This window comes from Geotrypetes seraphini, chromosome 4, assembly GCF_902459505.1.
Source record: "Geotrypetes seraphini chromosome 4, aGeoSer1.1, whole genome shotgun sequence".
In the NCBI taxonomy this organism is placed as follows: domain Eukaryota; kingdom Metazoa; phylum Chordata; class Amphibia; order Gymnophiona; family Dermophiidae; genus Geotrypetes; species Geotrypetes seraphini.
The window spans coordinates 148,042,419-148,062,646 of NC_047087.1; the positions used below are offsets into that span (position 1 = coordinate 148,042,419).

Here is a 20,228-nt window from a genome sequence, read left to right on the forward strand (position 1 = left end):
CGGTCATGCATTGGCATATATCATAACTGTTTTGTTTATTGTATTTTTTTTTCTCTGATAAAATTTCAATAAAAATATTTTGAAATAAAATAAAAAAAATTCTGTATACTTTGGAGGAGAGGCGGGAGAGGGGAGATATGATAGAGACGTTTAAATACCCTACGTAATGTAAATGTGCATGAGTTGAGTCTTTCATTTGAAAGGAACCTCTGCAATGAGAGGGCATAGGATGAAGTTCAGAGGTGATGGGCTCCAAAATAATCTAAGGAAATACTTTTACAGAAAGGGTAGTAGATGCATTGAACAATCTCCCAGAAGAGGTGTTGGAGACAGAGACTGTGTCTGAATTCAAAAGGGCCTGGGATAGGCACGTGGGATCTCTCGGGAGAGAGAAAGAGATAATGGTTACTACAGATGGGCAGTCTAGAATGGGCTATTTTGCCTTTATCTACCATTATGTTTCTGTGTTTGGTCTTGCAACCTGGCCTGTGAAAGGAAGCAAGTCTTTGGGACTAGTGTCTTTTTTGAGCACTTCTCTTTTCTTGGGAAGCTTTGCTTATTCCAGGACAATCAGGCAGCCTATTTTCACATATGGGTGACATCATCCACGGAGCCCGGATGCGGTCAGCCTCGCAAGCAGACTTGCTTGTAGAAACATAGAAGTTTCGAGTCAGCAGCACCGCGCATGCGCGAGTGCCTTCCCGCCCAGGACAGGGCGAGTCTCAGTTTTCCGCGGAGCTGAGAAGTCAGTCTTTGACACTCTGCGCCAAACTTTTCTTATTCGTGCCTTCTCTCACCGCGGTTTGTGTTACTTTTCGTCGCAAATCACTGTGTTATTTCTTTTCTTTCAGTTAAAAAAAAAACAAACAAAAACCCCCCCAAAAAACTAAAGTTTATTTTTTTTTTCTTTGTTCGACTATCAGGGCAGGCTGCTTGGCTGCAGCCTGCGGGCTTCGACTTCACTGTGGCCATTTTTCCTCCTATGTCCTGGCCAGCAATGGGCTTCAAAAAGTGTAGCCAGTGCCAATGTGCGATTTCACTCACGGATCCACATTGTTGGTGCCTCAGGCCTGACCACAATCCTAAGTCGTGCGAGCGCTGTGCTTCTCTTCAACTTCGAGCCCTTAAATGTCATCGGATTTTAGTGGCAAAATTGTTTGGGATGGACTCTACAGTCACACCTTTGACCTCAAGCGCGGCCTCGGTTCCATCTTTCAACGAGGGTCCTACTTCCACGACTCCGACTCTGACCTCGAGCTTCATCAGACCCTCATTTGGGACGTCTCTGTCCTTGAGTAAACCTGCTATCTTCCCCTGAGCTTCCATCAGATCAGATACCTAAGCAGAAGGTTCCGGCGGTGGTCCTCAAGCTTTCCAAGACATCTCCACTGGCATCTTGGAGCCTATAGCCGCAGCAAGTTGGCCGGTTTCAGACGCGGATCCATCTTTGCCGGCTTCCCTCCAGACCATGTTAGAGCAGCAGTTTGTTCAGTTACTGACCAAATTTGGGCCAACGCTGTCTTCTCTAATCCAGCCTGGGCAATCAGCAGTCTCCCGCAAGGTCGAGCCTTTACCTATGCCTCAAGCTGAACCTTTACGCTATGCAAGGAGCAGAGTCTTTGCGAGTGTCTGGTCTTGCATCTACGCACTCTATGCAAGGAGTAAATTCTTTGCGAGTGCCTCGACAGGAATCCTCACACTCCATACAAGGAGCAGAGTCTTTGGGAGTGCTTCAAGATTCCTCCATCAAACCTCCTGAGTTTTGATCTACTGCTTCTAGCCCTATCCATTCATCTGTAGCATTACCTACTTCTATTTCTAGGGCGAAGTCTCCTCGATCCTCGAGACCTGCTTCCACACACCACTCTCATCGTCGATAGAGGCCTTCATCAAGACATCCTTCCAGGCATAGGTCTCCTTCCAAAGAGCAACCTTCTTTATCTAGGCCTCATTCCAGACCTTCCAGCTCTTCCAGACCACCAACTCCTTGATCGAGGTCTCCGCTTCCAGATCTCAAGGACTCAGCTGCTTCCATTGCCTCGTCCAAGTCTCCTTATTCTTTTGATGGTCATTTCTCCAGAGAGGCTTTGCTTCCAACCCAGGCCACCTCGAGTCCCTCTTGGGGCAAGGCCTTGGTGAATCAGTTATCTTTCTCTGCTTTTCTTCGCCAGAAGGCTGATGACCTAGAACTTCAATTAGATACTGGTTCTAAGTACTCTAAGGAGTATCTCGAGGTCATGCATCTCCCTCAACCTCCTGCAGAGTCACTTAAGCTTCCTCTTCACAAGCTTTTGTCTCAGACTTTCACACACTGCCTGGAGACTCCTTATACCATTCCTGCTGTTCCAGGCAAATTGGACTCCAGCTATAGAACTCTACGTTGTAAAGGATTTGAGAATTCACAGCTGTCTCACCAATCTCTTCTTGTGGAGTCCTCTTTAAAGATTTCCCATCTTTCCAGAGTCTATGCTACTGTTCCTCATGGAAGAGAGGGGAAAACTATGGACAAGTTTGGACGTCGTCTTTATCAAAATGCTATGATGTCCTCTAAAGTCCTTAATTATAATTTTAACTTTGTTACTTATCTCAAGTTCCTCATTGATCTCGTTCCCAAATTTCTCAATTTCCTGGATACACAGAAGCACTTCAAATTCCAAGAAGTTATTGCTACTCTGTCACAACTCAGATTGCACCTTCTTCAGTCCTCTTATGATGCCTTTGAATTGTCAGCCAGGGCCACTGCCTTCTCTGTAGTAATGCGCTGCTTGGCCTGGCTTCGCACCATTGGCATGGACCCTAACCTTCAGGAATGCCTGGCAAACTCCCTTGTGCAGGCAATGACCTCTTTGATGAATCCATAGAGGCAGCCACTAAGAAGTTGTCTGAACAAGAAAAATATTTTACTTCTGTTGTCAGACCAAAGCCTAAACCAGCTCCTATGAAACCTTCAAGCCCTCCTCCAATTTCCAGAGGCGTTATACTCTGAGGGCGGCTCCTTACAATCAAGCGCTTCCCAAGAAACAGAACAACAGAAACCTCAGCCTTCTGCTGCACCTAAGGCTACGCAGCCTTTTTGACTGTTTAAAACAGAGCATAACCTCCATCATTCTGTCTCTGTCCTCTCTTCCCCCCATAGGAGGTCGTCTCCATCATTTTTATCACCGATGGGAGACCATTACATCCGATTTACTCTCTTCATTTAACTCAGGTTCCACCAGAGCTTCCTCCAAAAGAGTATCCTTCCAGTCCATCACAGACCGCCCTTCTTCAGGAAGCTCAAGCTCTGCTTCGTCTCCGTGCCATCGAACCAGTTCCTTTGGAACAGCAGAACAGGGGGTTTTGCTCCTTTGCGTCCTAGTTCTGAAGAAGACGGGCGATCTGCGACCCATTCTGGATCTCAGAGCTCTCAACAAATTTTTAGTCAAAGAAAAATTTTGCATGTTGTCCCTGGTGTCCCTTTACCCCCTTCTAGATCAAAATGACTGGTTATGCTCTATGGATCTCAAGGAGGCTTATACTCGTATTCCCATTCATCCTGCCTCCTGTCAATATGTCAGATTTCGGGTGGGGAATCTGCATTACCAAAACAGAGTGCTACCCTTTGGCCTGGCTTCATCACCAAGTGCCTAGTGGTGGTAGTAGCAGCTCTGTGGAACCATGGTTCCCCTACCTAGACGACTGGCTCATCAAGGATTCAACATCTCAGGGGGTTATTGTAGCGACCCAATGGACTATGTGGTTCCTACAAAGCTTGGGATTCAATATCAACTTTCCCAAATCCCAACTTCAGAACTCTCAGAATCTACAGTTCATCGGACCTGTTCTGGATACTATCCAACTAAGAGCATTCCTTCCGCAACAACGGCTGGAGGAGGTTCTTCTTCAACTCTGTCATGCAGTGTCTTCCCGCTCTTCAATCTCAGCGAGACACATGATGGTATTCCTAGGTCACATGGCCTCCACAGTGACTTATTTTGCCAGACATCACCTCAGAATTCCTCAGTGGACCCTGGCATCTCAGTGGATGCAGGTTTGCGACCCACTCTCTCGACACATTATAGTCACTTCTTCGTTGAGGCGGTATCTCTGCTGGTGGATGCTCTCTTCCAATCTCTCCAGAGGCTTGCTGTTTCAAACGCCCTCTCATCAAAAAGTCCTCGCAACAGATTCCTTGACCTATGTTTGGGGTGAGCTCATCTCGATGGTGTCTGTAGTCAAGGCCATTGGACCAGTACGGATCGTCAGTGTCACATCACTCTGTTGGAACTTGAAGCGATCTTCAATGGTCTCAAAGCTTTTCAACATCTTCTTCACGACCAGGTAGTCCTCATTTGGACGGACAACCAAATCGCTATGTACTATGTCAACAAATGGGGGAGATGGGTTCTCCCTCCCTTTGTCAAGAAGCTCTGAAGGTTTGGGACTGGGCAATCCTCCACAACACCTTCCTCAAAGCTGTCTACATCCAAGGGATGTGAAACTGTTTGGTGGACAAATTGAGTCATGTCCTCATGAATAGATACTCAATTCCTCGCCTCTTCATCACATTTTTTTCACAGTGGGGAATGCCTCAGATAGATTTCTTTGCAGTTCCCCACAACCACAAACTGCCCCAGTTCTGCTCCAGGATATATTCTCATCACCTCGAGGCAGATGCTTTTCTACTGGAATGGGCGAATCTCTTCCTGTATGCATTCCCTCCATTCCCTCTCATTCTCAAGACTCTTGTTAAGTTGAAGAACGATCATGCCACCATGATTCTGATAGCTCCTCGGTGGCTGAGACAACCTTGGACTGTCTACTTCAATTCAGCACCAGGGAGCCATACCTTCTACCAGTTTTTCCATCTCTGCTTACACAGAGTCAAGGATCTAACATAAGAACATAAGAAGTTGCCTCCGCTGAGGCAGACCAGAGGTCCATCTCGCCCAGCGGTCCGCTCTCGCAGCGGCCCATCAGGCCCACTGCCTGAACAGTGGTCTCTGACTAATTTTACAAATTATCTCTAATCCTATCCCTCTAACCTTACCTCTACTCTTATCTGTACCCCTCAATCCCTTTGTCCTCCAGGTACCTGTCCAGACCTTCTTTGAAGCCCTGTAGCATGCTTCTGCTTATCACATCCTCCGGTAGCGCATTCCATGTATCCACCACCCTTTGGGTGAAAAAGAACTTCCTGGCATTTGTTCTAAACCTTTCCCCTCTCAATTTCTCTGAATGCCCCCTTGTACTTCTGGTTTCCCAAAGTTTGAAAAATCTGTCCCTGTCCACTTTTTCTATGCCCTTCATGATCTTGAAGGTTTCTATCATGTCTCCTCTAAGTCGTCTCTTTTCCAGCGAGAAAAGCCCCAGCTTTTTCAGTCTGTCAGTATATGAGAGGTCCCCCATACCTTTTATTAGCTTAGTTGCTCTTCTCTGGACTCTCAAGTACCGCCATGTCCTTCTTGAGGTACGGCGACCAGTACTGGACACAGTACTCCAGGTGTGGGCGCACCATTGCACGATACAGTGGCAGGATGACTTCTTTCGTCCTGGTCGTGATACCTGTCTTAATGATACCCAACATTCTGTTAGCTTTCCTTGAGGCTGTGGCGCACTGCGCCGACGCCTTCAATGTTGTATGCACCATCACTCCCAGGTCTCTTTCAAGGTTGCTCACCCCTAGCGGTGATCCCCCCATCTTGTAAGTGAACATCGGGTTCTTTTTCCCAACATGCATGACCCTATGTTGAAGCTCATTTGACACTTTTTGGCCCACTCTTCCATCGTTGTCAGATCTTTTTGGAGGTCTTCGCATTCCTCCATGGTTTTGACCTTGCTGTATAGTTTAGTGTCATCCGCAAATTTAATAACCTCACATTTTGTTCCCGCCTCCAGGTCGTTAATAAATATATTGAACAGAAGCGGTCCCAGCACCGACCCCTGTGGAACTCCTCTCGTGACCCATTTCCAATCTGAGAAATGGCCCTTTATTCCAACCCTCTGTTTCCTGTCCGCCAGCCAGTTTTTGATCCATCGGTGGACCACCCCTTGCACCCCGTGGTTCCATAGCTTCCTTAGCAGTCTTTCGTGTGGTACCTTGTCGAAGGCTTTTTGGAAGTCAAGGTAAATGATGTCTATGGATTCCCCTTTATCTACCTGGCTGGTTACCCCCTCAAAGAAGTATAATAAGTTCATGAGGCATGACCTGCCCTTGCAGAAGCCATGCTGGCTCGACTTTAGCTGCCCATTTTTTTCGATGTGTTCCCAGATGTTGTCTTTAATCAGTGCTTCCATCATCTTTCCCGGGACCGAAGTCAAGCTCACCGGCCTGTAGTTTCCCGGGTCTCCCCTTGAGCCTTTCTTGAAGATGGGCGTGACATTTGCTATTTTCCAGTCCTCCGGAATCTCTCCAGTTTTTAAGGATAGGTTGCATAACTGTTGAAGTGGCTCAGCTATTTCGTTCCTTAGTTCCTTGAGTACCCTTGGGTGAATGCCGTCCGGACCTGGCGATTTGTCGCTCTTTAGCCTGTCTATCTGCCTGAGGACATCCACCTTGCTCACCTCTAGTTGGACCAGATTTTCATCCTGATCTCCTTTTACGATCTCCTCGGGTTCCGGAATGTTGGTTGTGTCCTCCCTTGTGAAAACTGACGTGAAGAACTCATTTAACCTGTCCGCTATCTCCTTTTCCTCTTTTACCACTTAGTAACATAGTAACATAGTAGATGACGGCAGATAAAGACCCGAATGGTCCATCCAGTCTGCCCAACCTGATTCAATTTAAATTTTTTTTTTTTTTTCTTCTTAGCTATTTCTGGACGAGAATCCAAAGCGTTACCCGGTACTGTGCTTGGGTTCCAACTGCCGAAATCTCTGTTAAGACTTACTCCAGCCCATCTACACCCTCCCAGCCATTGAAGCCCTCCCCTGCCCATCCTCCTCCAAACGGCCATACATAGACGCAGACCGTACAAGTCTGCCCAGTAACTGGCCTAGTTCAATCTTTAATATTATTTTCTGATTCTAAATCTTCTGTGTTCATCCAACGATTCTTTGAACTCAGTCACAGTTTTACTCTCCACCACCTCTCTCGGGAGCGCATTCCAGGCATCCACCACCCTCTCCGTAAAGTAGAATTTCCTAACATTGCCCCTGAATCTACCACCCCTCAACCTCAAATTATGTCCTCTGGTTTTACCATTTTCCTTTCTCTGGAAAAGATTTTGTTCTACGTTAATACCCTTTAAGTATTTGAACGTCTGAATCATATCTCCCTCTAGGGTATACATATTCAGGGCTTCCAGTCCCTCCTCATACGTCTTTTGGCGCAAGCCTCCTATCATTTTCGTCGCCCTCCTCTGGACCGCCTCAAGTCTTCTTACGTCTTTCGCCAGATACGGTCTCCAAAACTGAACACAATACTCCAAGTGGGGCCTCACCAATGACCTGTACAGGGGCATCAACACCTTCTTCCTTCTACTGACTACGCCTCTCTTTATACAGCCCAGAATCCTTCTGGCAGCAGCCACTGCCTTGTCACACTGTTTTTTCGCCTTTAGATCTTCGGACACTATCACCCCAAGGTCCCTCTCCCTGTCCGTGCATATCAGCTTCTCTCCTCCCAGCATATACGGTTCCTTCCTATTATTAATCCCCAAATGCATTACTGTGCATTTCTTTGCATTGAATTTTAGTTGCTAGGCATTAGACCATTCCTCTAACTTTTGCAGATCCTTTTTCATATTCTCCACTACCTCTTCAGTGTCTACTCTGTTACAAATCTTGGTATCATCTGCAAAAAGGCACACTTTTCCTTCTAACCCTTCAGCAATGTCACTTACATACATATTAAACAGGATTGGCCCCAGCACCGAACCCTGAGGGACTCCACTAGTCACCTTTCCTTCCTTCGAGCGACTTCCATTAACCACCACCCTCTGGCATCTGTCCGACAGCCAGTTTCTGACCCAGTTCACCACTTTGGGTCCTAACTTCAGCCCTTCAAGTTTGTTCAACAGCCTCCTATGAGGAACTGTATCAAAGGCTTTGCTGAAATCCAAGTAAATTACATCTAGCATATGTCCTCGATCCAGCTCTCTGGTCACCCAATCAAAAAATTCAATCAGGTTCGTTTGGCACGATTTACCTTTTGTAAAGCCATGTTGCCTCGGATCCTGTAACTCATTAGATTCAAGGAAATACACTATCCTTTCTTTCAGCAACACTTCCATTATTTTTCCAACAACTGAAGTGAGGCTCACCGGCCTGTAGTTTCCTGCTTCATCCCTGTGACCACTGTTATGAATAGGGACCACATCCGCTCTCCTCCAATCCCCAGGAATCACTCCCGTCTCCAGAGATTTGTTGAACAAGTCTTTAATAGGACTCGCCAGAACCTCTCTGAGCTCCCTTAGTATCCTGGGATGGATCCCGTCTGGTCCCATCGCTTTGTCCACCTTCAGTTTTTCAAGTTGCTCATAAACACCCTCCTCCGTGAACGGCGCAGAATCTACTCCATTTTCTCGTGTAACTTTGCCAGACAATCTCGGTCCTTCTCCAGGATTTTCTTCTGTGAACACAGAACAGAAGTATTTGTTTAGCACATTTGCTTTCTCCTCATCACTCTCCACATATTTGTTCCCAGGATCTTTTAGCCTAGCAATTCCATTTTTTATCTTCCTCCTTTCACTAATATATCTGAAAAAATTTTTATCTCCCTTTTTTACATTTTTAGCCATTTGTTCTTCCGCCTGTGCCTTCGCCAAACGTATCTCTCTCTTGGCTTCTTTCAGTTTCACCCTGTAGTCCTTTCTGCTCTCCTCTTCTTGGGTTTTTTTATATTTCATGAACGCCAACTCTTTCGCCTTTATTTTCTCAGCCACTAGGTTGGAGAACCATATTGGCTTCCTTTTTCTCTTGTTTTTATTGATTTTCTTCACATAAAGGTCCGTAGCCATTTTTATCGCTCCTTTCAGCTTAGACCACTGTCTTTCCACTTCTCTTATGTCCTCCCATCCTAACAGCTCTTTCTTCAGGTACTTTCCCATTGCATTCTGTCTCCATTATCCAGGGGTCCCACTTCCTCCCTAGCTGGTTGCTTCCCCTTGACGTACCTGTAGAATGATTTGAAGTTTGTTGCTTCCCCTGCCAGTCTCTCTTTATACTCTCTTTTTGCTTTCCTAACCACTCGGTGACACTCCTTTTGGTGTTTTTTATGTTCCTTTTGGTTGTCCTCTGTCTGGTCTTTTTTCCATTTTTTGAATGATGCCTTCTTATCACTTATCGCCTTTTTCACTGCATTTGTTATCCACACTGGGTTTTTTTGTTTTATTTTTTTTGCACCCTTTCCTGAACTTGGGGACGCACAGGTTCTGTGCTTCGTGCACCGTGCCCTTGAGTAGGGTCCAGGCTTTTTCTACGGACTCCATCTTCCTTGCGGTATCGTTGAGTTTCTTTCCCACCATTTTCCTCATGGCATCATAATTCCCTTTTTTGAAATTGAGTGTTGTCGTTGTGGTTCTTTTCACCTTTGATGATCCAATTTCTAGCCTGTACTGGATCGTGTTGTGATCGCTGTTTCCTAGTGGGGCTAGTACTGCCACCTCCTTAGCGGGTCCCCCTAGTCCGTTGAAGATTAGGTCAAGAGTAGCATCTCCCCGTGTTGGTTCCTTGACCAGCTGTTCCATGAAACAGTCCCTCGTGACCTCCATGAATTTGGTCTCCCTCATACAGTTCGAGTGCCCGATGCTCCAGTCTATTTCCGGGTGGTTGAAGTCCCCCATCACCACCACACTTCTGCTTTTGCATAACTGCCTCAGTTCGGCCTCCAGGTCCTGGTCGATTTCTTCTGATTGGCCAGGTGGGCGATAGTACAGACCCAATTTTATGTCCGCTCCTGTTCCTCTTGGTAGCTTAACCCTTAGTGATTCCAAGTCATCCGCCCTTATTGTTGTTTCCATCCTGGTTGAAGGTATGTAATCTTTTATATATATCGCTATTCCTCCACCCTTTTTGTGTGACCTATCTCTCCTGTAGAGTTTGAAGCCTGGTAAAGCCACATCCCATTCATTGTCATCAGTCCACCACATTTCTGTGACTCCAATTATGTCTAGGCCCTTTGTGCTGGCTAATACTTCCAGCTCTCCCATTTTAGCCCTTAGGCTCATAGCATTAGTGTACAGGCAGTTTAAGTCCCGGTTGTTCGCCTTTCTTGCTGGTTTTCCTCGTGGTTTGGCTCTCCTGGCGACCCCCTCGTGAGTTGCCAGTCCCCAAGCCTCGTCTCGGTCATCCTCCTCCTGTGGTGTGTCTGTTTCGTCCTCAGCCTGTTTCCTCATTTTTGGTTGTCCCTCTGGATTCCGTTGTTCTCTGTTAGTCCTGTTTGCCAGTTTTATTTGTGTCCTAGACCCCTGCAATTTGTCCTTAGGTCCTTTTTCAAAAAATTCCTACTCAGTCCTGAGCCCTCTTTTACAGTGTCCTCGTTCAAGGTCCTTGGCCCTGGGCATCTGCATTGCGTCCTTAGGTCCTTTTCCCAAAAATTCCCACTCAGCCCCTATCCCTTTTTTACAATGTCCTTGCTCAATGTCCTTGGCCCTGGGCCCTTGTATTGCTTCCTTAGGTCCTTTTTCAAAAAATTCCCATTCAGTCTCGAGCCCTCTTTTACAACGTCCTTGCTCAGTGTCCTTGGCCCTGGGCCCTTGTAATGCTTCCTTAGGTCCTTTTTCCAAAAATTCCTACTCAGTCCCGAGCCCTCTTTTACAATGTCCTTGCTCAGTATCCTTATTTGATACTTTTGTCCGATGTGTCAGATTGACTGTCGGCTTTCCCCTCTTCCTCAGTTTAAAGCCAAGTCTATGGCGCTCTGGACGTTGCCTACCAGCATCCTCGTCCCAGTCGTGCTCAGGTGCAGTCCGTCTCTCCTGTAGAGCTTATTCTTTCCCAAGAAAGTTGTCCAGTTCCAAACAAAAAGGAAACCCTCCTCCTCGCACCATCTCCTGAGCCAACCGTTTATTGCTTGTAGTTCGCTCTGCCTCCGTGCAATAAACTTCATCCGAACCTGCAGTCTCTACACCTGACAGCTTGGTACCTTTCAACATAACTCTTCTTCAGTTTTCTCAACTTGTAAGAGACGTTTTAGAGGTTTCTTGAAAGCCTACCACTAGACAATGCTACCACCAAAAATGGACTACATTTTCTACGTGGTGCATCTCTCATGATAAGGAACCTCAAAATTCCTCCTTATCTTCTGTTTTAGATTATCTTTTGCACTTATCTACCTCTGGCCTCAAGTCTACCTCAGTGCAATTGCTGCTTTCCATCAGCCTATTGAAGGGAAACCCCTCTCTGCTCATCCAGTGGTTTCCAGATTTATGAATGGACTTTTCAATGTCAAATCTCCTCTCAAACCGCCTCCAGTGGTTTGGGATCTTAATGTTGTTCTTGCACAATTGATGAAGCCTCCATTTGAACCAATGTCTACGGCTCATCTGAAGTATCTCACTTGGAAAGTAGTGTTTCTCATTGCCCTCAAAACTGCTCGAAGAGTCAGTGAGCTGCGTTAGTTGTTGATCTACCTTTCACAGTTTTCCATCATGACAAAATGGTCCTCCGTACTCATCCTAAATTCTTACCTAAAGTGGTTTCAGAATTTCATCTCAGTCAATCTGTTATACTTCCAGTGTTTTTTCCAAGTCCTCATTCTCATCCTGGAGAATCAACTCTTTATACTCTGGACTGTAAACGTGCTTTGGTCTTCTGAACGCAGCAAACCACACAGAACTGCTCCTCAACTTTTTGTCTCCTTCGATCCAAATAAGTTGGGACATCCAATCTCTAAGCGTACCATTTCCAACTGGATGGCTGCTTGTATCTCTTTCTGCTATGCCCAGGCTGGATTACAACTACAAAGTCAAATCACAGCCCACAAGGTCAGAGCAATGGCAGCATCAGTGGCTTTCCTCAAATCCACACCTATTGAGGAAATTTGCAAAGCTGCTACCTGGTCCTCGGTTCATACTTTTACTTCTCACTATTGTCTAGATGTTTTCTCCAGACAGGATAGCCATTGTGGCCAGAGAGTATTACAAAATTTATTCTCCTAAGTTGCCAATGCTCCCACCATCCCATTCTGGTTAGCTTAGAGGTCACTTACTCATATAGAAAAATACCACTTAATATATCCACTGTGTAGGAGACTTAAAGGAGGGCCTCAGATTCGGAGCATACGCGTAGTCCTATCACAGACTCAACTATCAGCGTATTTCTATAGCTCCATGCTCCAGTCATAGGCCCATACCCCAATTAAATTTTTTTGAAACTTTCTAATAAATAGACCTTAAGTGTAGTAACTAAAATTTAAGACTCTTAAAGGTGAAGTTAAGATATTAACGTTCAGTCCTATTCACAGTGTATCCTTATAAACTAGGCAGCTAAATCACTTATCTCAATCTGCTTTTTCTTATTTTTTCTTTTTTAAGGCTTCCACATCAGGTTCTTTGATTAGCCTATTTAATGGCTAAGCCGACGCGGCCAGCGTTTCGTGGACACCGTTATTAGTCCACTGCGTCAGGGCCAATAGCCAGCAAACATCTATAATAAAATATAGGCATTAATACCATATCAAAATTGTTGGTTAAACACAATATATAACGGTACTTACTCAGTACTTTATCACTGCCAGGTTTTACAAACAGTAGCATAATGGCACCGGCATCCATTTTATACGTCTCCGACGTTATACTAGAACACGTGTTACCATGGTAACACGTGCTCACGTATTAAGGTGACAGAATACTTATCAGCTTAGAGGGGGAGGAGGAGGAGTAAACAGTTCCCTACCAAAGAGATGGCCATCACTTTCAGCTAATCACCCAGGCATCGCCTCCCTAATACTGGTAAAAATGTTAGTAAAAATGTTGCCATTCTAAACTACCATTTAAGCCCTCAGGATCAACAGTATTTAAACGGTTTATCCAGCGTTGTTCGTGCTGGGTTAAATATCGTTTAAAATCACCCCCTCTATTATTTTGAGTAACGACCTCTATTACAATAGCTTTAAGCGAGAAAAAGTCATGGTTTTTCTCACAACAATGACGGGCTAAAGGAGCTCCTATTCTCGAGTTTTTTATATTGCTCTTGTGTTCTGTTAGATGGACATTAAATTTTCTGGAGGTTTGTCCTACGTAAAGTAGGTTGCAGGGACATTGTAAAACCCTGCAACCATAGACTACCCCTTGCGTTTTACAGTTGGAGGTGTGTCTTAAATGGTAGATTTTTTCATCTTTAGGGTTAGTAAATACATCTGTACTCAGCATAATAGCACACATTTGACATCCTCCACAACTACTATGTCCTTGAAAGACCTTTTCCGTATAGTTAGTTTTAACAGAAAGGACAGAGGGGCAGAGAATTTCCCTAAGATTACGCTTCCTACGATATGCTATACGCAGATGAAAATCTTGAAACACTCCTGAAATTTTTAAGATATTCCAATGTTTTCTAAGAGAACGTACAGTCCGGTAGCAATTGTTAGAGTAGGTTAAAACACAGGTCATCACTCGTTCTTCATTATGCAAAGGTTCTTGGTTTTTTGGAAGTAACAGATGTTCACGGTGGTTATATAACGCTCTTTTATAAGCTGTATTTACAGTTTTTAAGGGATAACCACGCTGCAAAAATCTCTTCTTTAACATCTTTGCTTGCTGTTTAAATTCCACAGTAGACGGAGACGTATAAAATGGATGCCGGTGCCATTATGCTACTGTTTGTAAAACCTGGCAGTGATAAAGTACTGAGTAAGTACCGTTATATATTGTGTTTAACCAACAATTTTGATATGGTATTAATGCCTATATTTTATTATAGATGTTTGCTGGCTATTGGCCCTGACGCAGTGGACTAATAACGGTGTCCACGAAACGCTGACCGCGTCGGCTTAGCCATTAAATAGGCTAATCAAAGAACCTGATGTGGAAGCCTTAAAAAAGAAAAAATAAGAAAAAGCAGATTGAGATAAGTGATTTAGCTGCCTAGTTTATAAGGATACACTGTGAATAGGACTGAACGTTAATATCTTAACTTCACCTTTAAGAGTCTTAAAGTTTAGTTACTACACTTAAGGTCTATTTATTAGAAAGTTTCAAAAAAATTTAATTGGGGTATGGGCCTATGACTGGAGCATGGAGCTATAGAAATACGCTGATAGTTGAGTCTGTGATAGGACTACGCGTATGCTCCGAATCTGAGGCCCTCCTTTAAGTCTCCTACACAGTGGATATATTAAGTGGTATTTTTCTATATGAGTAAGTGATTTTTTGGCCACTTAGGTTAAGTATATTTAGTTTATAGCTTGGAGGTCACCCATATGTGAGAATAGGCTGCCTGCTTGTCCTGGGATAAAGCACAGTTACCATAACAGTTGTTATCCAGAGAAAGCAGGCAGTTATTCTCATAACCCACCCACCTTCCCTGGTTTGCTTCTTCTAGCTATCTGAACTGAGGAGACTCGCCCTGCGCTGGGCGGGAAGGCACTCGCGCATGCGCGGTGCGGCTGACTCGAAACTTCTACGTTTCTACAAGCAAGTATGCTTGCGAGGCTGTCCGCATCCGGGCTCTGTGGATGACATCACCCATATGTGAGAATAGCTACCTGCTGTCCCTAGATAACAACTGTTACGGTAAGTAACTGTTTTCTCGAGTATCTTTAGAAGAGGTTTGAGCCAATATTGGCCCTTAGCTTTTTAAAAGTTCAAGTGGTTATAATTTGCTTGTTAAAAGAAAAAGATCTTTAGGGTCTATTTGGCAATACATTCAGATATTGTGAGGTTTGAAAAGTGTGTGTGGGGGAGTCAACATCTACCCTTCCCCCCAGATCTTTCCTTGATACTCAGTGTCAATGTTGTGCCATCTATTTGAGTCATTGAGTGTTTCTTCCTTAAGGGATCGTAACCTGAAGAGCACAGTCTTGGTGGCTGTTGCTTCCGCTCAGTGGGTTTCATAATGACAAGCTTTGTCCTGCAGGATCCTCTCTTCTTTTCAGAGGATATTGTCAATTTTTACAATTTCTCTTTCCTGCCAAAGGTGGTTTGCCCATTCTGTTTAAATCAGGAGGTCAGCTTGCCTGCCTTTGTGGAATAGGGGCAGCCAACTCCAGAAAACTCCACAAAAGTTACTCCATTATCTGCAAAAGACGACTCCTTTTATCCTTAAGTAGTCCCTGAATAAAAACTGTAATATTAACCATAAAGGATGCCTAAGTTTGCTGGGGCAAGCAAGTCCTGAGCATATACTGCTTGCCCTGGATCAGTAGTATGGAATGTTGTTAGTCTTTGGGGTTTTTGCCAGGTCCTAGTGACCTGGATTGGCCCATGAGGACGGATTACTGGTCTGACCCAGTAAGGCTATTTTTATGTTCTTATGATATCCTGGTCCTCAGCCTAGGTTGTCTCACCAGAGAAATTATAGGGCAGCAAATTGGCCTTTGCTGTATTAATATGTTTGTTATTAATAAATAAAGCATTATAAGCTTGATGTGCTAGACAGAGATAATATGGCCTTTGGTAGAGCTGCTTAGGGGGCCTTGCCATCCTCAGTAAAGTATTTCTTTTTTTACATCCCAATGGTATGGACTGGTCTAGCAGAGACAATAAAGAATGTGAAATTTTATTCATATCTGTTCATTTCCTTGAATTCTGCTAGACTAGTTTAGGACCTTCCCAGAAGACTTCAGCACTATGGAGATTATCTTGTTTTTCTGAACACTCTTCTCTTTCTGGTGTATATTTGCTTTGTTTATCAAAGTTTAATGTTCAGAAATAGTTCAGTTTCTCAACTTGCTATGAAACTTTTTTTGCAGCCCTCAAAGAAAGGAATCTTAACAATATGAGTAAATTCTACTTTAATCCCCAGAGCTATCCAAACTCGTACATCCCTCTCCTTGAATGTATCTAATACAAATTTTGTTGTGCATTTATATAACAATATTTTGACAGGGCCTTTCACTTGTATTTATTTTTCTTTCCTTAAACCAGACCTGGTGGTGAACTGAATCCTGGGGAAGATGAAGTAGAAGGGCTGAAACGTCTCATGACTGAGGTTTGTTCTCATTTAAGTTCTTTATTAACAAAAGAATTATACTGTTGTTCAGCATTACTCTATTTACTTTATAGATAGCTAAAATTTCCAGTTTCAGGATTATCATGAGTAGAATACAAATTACTGTAGAATCTGGTTTATGAAAGATTTTATTACTTTCTCCATAGACAAGCAGTAAAATCAGTCCTACATAGCAGATATCAAGACTTGGTTGGTGTAGTAACCAGTGTTCCCGCTAAGCTGCGCTGGCGTGCGCTTGCGCACAAAATATTACCTCGCAGCGCACAAGTTTCTCGTCACAGCGCACACAGTGTAGAGCACAGTTCTTCAACCGCCGGTCCGCAAACAAAATCTTGCCGGTCCGCGAAGGATTCGGTCCCCGCCGCAACGAAAGGCCGGCGTCAGCTGACTTGCAACTTCCTGTTGCAGTCGCTGTGCCGGGACTCCTGCCTTCGCCGGGACTCCTGCCTTCCACCGCGTTTGCCTCCTGCCTTGTCTCCGCACCTCCAGACCAGCAGCGGCAGCTGTGTATGCTTTTAACTTCGGCACAGAGCTGCCCCTAATCAATAGTTTAGCGCGATTTCATAAGGCAGCCTCGGGGCATTTGCTAGGCCGGCCCACATCGCATCATCGAAGCGGGCCGGCTATCAAAGGCCCCGAGGCTGCCTCATGAAACCGCGCTAAACTATTGATTAGGGGCAGCTCTGTGCCGAAGTTAAAAGCATACAGAGCTGCCGCTGCTGGTCTGAACTCTTGGGCCGCTGAAGGAGGGCAAAAAGCAGCTGTCCTGGAGGTTTCCCTTCCTCTCGCCTTTACAGGTTCCTTTTTTCCACCTTTTTTTTTTTCCTTCAAACGGCAACGGGCCCCAGCATCGACATCAATCAAGTAAGTTCCACTGTCAATCAAGCGGTTCTGCTCGGCCAAAGCTTCCCCTGTGACATGAGCCACCCTCAGGGGAAAGAAAGTGACCCACAAAGGTGAGGGGAAGGGGGGCAGATGATGGAAGTTGGGGGGGGGAGAGAGAGAGAGAGAGAGAGAAGGGGCAGATGATGGAATGGAGGAGATGAGAGAGAGAGAGAAGGGGACAGATGATGGAAGTGAGAAGAAGGGAGAGAGAGCAGAAGGCAGATGGATGTCAGTTGAGAGGGGAGAGCAGATGCTGAATGGAAGTGGGGAAAGAACACATACTGGATGGAAGGAGGAGATAAATAAAGGGGGAAGAAAATAGTAAGATAATGGAGGGGTGAGGGAAAGGGGTGACAAGCTGTGTGTAGACACAGTGAAAAGAGGGAAACGGGACTAAATAGTAAGAAAGAATTTAATTTAGATGGAGGCAGAAAATAGAGAAGGAAGACCAGAGAAGAAAAGGGAAGAGAGAGCAGAGAATGATCAGATCTGAGTGGAGGAAATGAGAAGAGAGATATGCTAAAAACCACAGGGGGGAGGGAAGGATAGAGATGCCAGACCATGAGGGGAACAGAAGGAAGATGATGGATGCTAGACCAAATTGGGGGGTGGGGGGGGGCAGGAGGAGAGATGGCAGGGAAAGACAGACAGTGAATGGAAGGGGCAGATGCTGGACTGAAGAGACAGAGAAGGTTATCATGCTGCTGTACCGGGCCATGGTACGCCCTCACCTGGAGTACTGCGTCCAGCACTGGTACTTTAAGAAGGACACGGTACTACTCGAAAGGATCCAGAGAAGAGCAACTAAAATGGTTAAGGGGCTGGAGGAGTTGCCGTACAGCGAAAGATTAGAGAAACTGGGCCTCTTCTCCCTTGAGCAGAGGAGATTGAGAGGGGACATGATAGAAACATTCAAGGTACTGAAGGGAATAGACTTAGTAGCTAAGGCAGGGAGAACGAGAGGGCACTCTCTAAAGTTGAAAGGGGATAGATTCCATACAAACGTAAGGAAGTTCTGTGGTAGAAAGCAACATATTTATTTGGCTCATAACTTGCTGGCGCCCGATATTTTTAGCTCACAGTGAAAAAAGTTTGCTCACAACACCCGCCCGCTTAGAGGGAACACTGGTAGTAACTTATAAACATAAAAAATGACAGCAGATATAAACTATATGGCCTATTAAGTCTTAGCTCTATAGTCCCTTTCTTTCTCTTAGATCTCTTGTATCTGTTCCATGCTTTCTTGAATACATACTATACCATCTTAGATACCATACTCATCACTTCCACTGGGAGGCTATAGGAATATTTACTTAGATTACTCCTGAGTATCTTATTTCACCCTTATCCAGTGGGAAAGTGCACCAGTAATTCTCCACAGTCTGTAATTAGTTTTTAAAGTGAGACTGGGAGGACCCCAGATGATGGTGGAGAGAAGGGGGATGTATGCAACTCTTGGGTGGGGTTCCTGGTTTATTTGCTATTAGAAGTACACAGAGGAAAGGGGGATCCAAAGGGAGGGGCATATGATGGACTGAGAGGTGGGGAGTGAAGAGGAAGAAATAATGGGTCTGAAAACAGAGGAGATGGAGAGAGATGGTGGACAATGGGATGGAGGGAGGGAAAAGACAGGGAGAGAAGTTGGATCCAAGGGGTGGTGTGCAGGGAGGGGGGGATAGAGATACTGATTAGTAGGGCAGTTGGTAAGAGTAAAGGAGAGATGATAGACCCTGGGGTGGTGAGGAAGGAAGGAGAGATGTTGGATGAAAGGGTATTTGAGAAAATGAGAGATGGTGGATCTGGGGATGGTGGGATCTATAGCTGCAGCTGCTCTTTCAATCTTGGGGCTGCCGGTAGCATGAGTGAAGTAAACACGTTGCCTTCCGCAGCTGGAAGCTTTCCCTTTGCTATTGCTTCCTGGCCCCACATAGGCACGAAGCAGTAGCAGAGGGAAAGTTTTACTCATGCTGTTGGAGGCTTTATGAGCGCAAGAGTACTGCCTTATCGGATCTCATGGAGGAGAGGAACGCAGGGGGAGTGGTCATTAGAGAAATGCTGGACTGCAGGGATGGAGACTGACAAAAAAAGGAAAGATACCAGACCTCCAGGAGAGGGAAGGGAAGCGGAGAACAGAGATGGAAGATGGATTGTGAGTATGGAGAAAGAAGAAAACGTCAAATGGGCAGGAGACCCTGGCAAGTGAGTTAACAGAAGACAAACAGAAACTAGAGCCTGGGACCAACATGATTTGAATAATGACCAGACAACAAAAGGTAGAAAAATAATTTTATTTTCTATTTTGTGATTATCTGAAATGTTTATCCTGCCGGTGTTTGTGTTGGACATGGGTAGGGCCCAGGGCAGAAATAGGGAGCGGACCCCAAAACCCTCTTCTAGCCCATGCCATAAGCACATAAGCATTGCCTCTGCCGAGTCAGACCATAGGTCCATCATGCCCAGCAGTCCGCTCCCACGGCGGCCCCCCAGGTCAATGACCTGTAGTGATCTATTACTCTAAAGCATTTTGTACTGTATAGTAACCCTCTAATTGTACCCCTGGATCCCCTTTTCCTTCAGGAACTCGTCCAGTCCTTTTTTGAAACCCAAAGTCGTACTCTGCTCTACCACCTCCTCTGGAAGCGCATTCCAGGTGTCCACCATCCTCTGAGTGAAGAAGAACTTCCTAGCATTTGTTCTGAACCTATCTCCCTTCAATTTTTTTGAGTGCCCTCTAGTTTTTGTTGCCCCCGCCAGTCTGAAGAATCTGTCCCTCTCTACCTTCGCTATACCCTTCATGATATTATAAGTTTCTATCATATCCCCTCTAAGTCTCTGCTTTTCCAGGGAAAAGAGCCCCAGCTTCTCCAGCCTCTTCAGCTTTCAGCAGGTTTAAGGCTTTCTCTAGCCAGGAGGCAGTTGCTCTAATTGCACTCTTTGGCCTAACACCATCCCTGGCATGTGTGATCTTTATATTTCGCATAGTATAGGAGGAAATTAATCTTTTTTATTTCTTGGTGTTCTACTATATAATATAATTAAAGTATAAAAAGGAACAATATGCTATACAACTGTCATTTTATAAATCACAAATACAGAAAAAGGATCAACAAAAGCCATTCCCCCTCACAATATCCCTTCCACTATCAGGAAAACTGAATGCTACATAGAAAATTCATCCTAACAGAATACTTTGGTCACACACACAGAACACACATGCCAAATACATAATAACCGACCAAAAATGATAAACA

General features: G+C 45.0%; 1 protein-coding gene across 1 annotated transcript in view; it reads left to right on the top strand.

The window, feature by feature from the left end:
* Positions 1–20,228, top strand: part of NUDT21 (nudix hydrolase 21) — a 299,370-nt gene that overhangs the window by 83,647 nt on the left and 195,495 nt on the right. Inside the window, exon 3 of the mRNA XM_033941291.1 lies at positions 16,008–16,071. Within this exon, the coding sequence (XP_033797182.1) occupies positions 16,008–16,071 (64 nt within the window). The remainder of the gene's footprint in view (positions 1–16,007; positions 16,072–20,228) is intronic.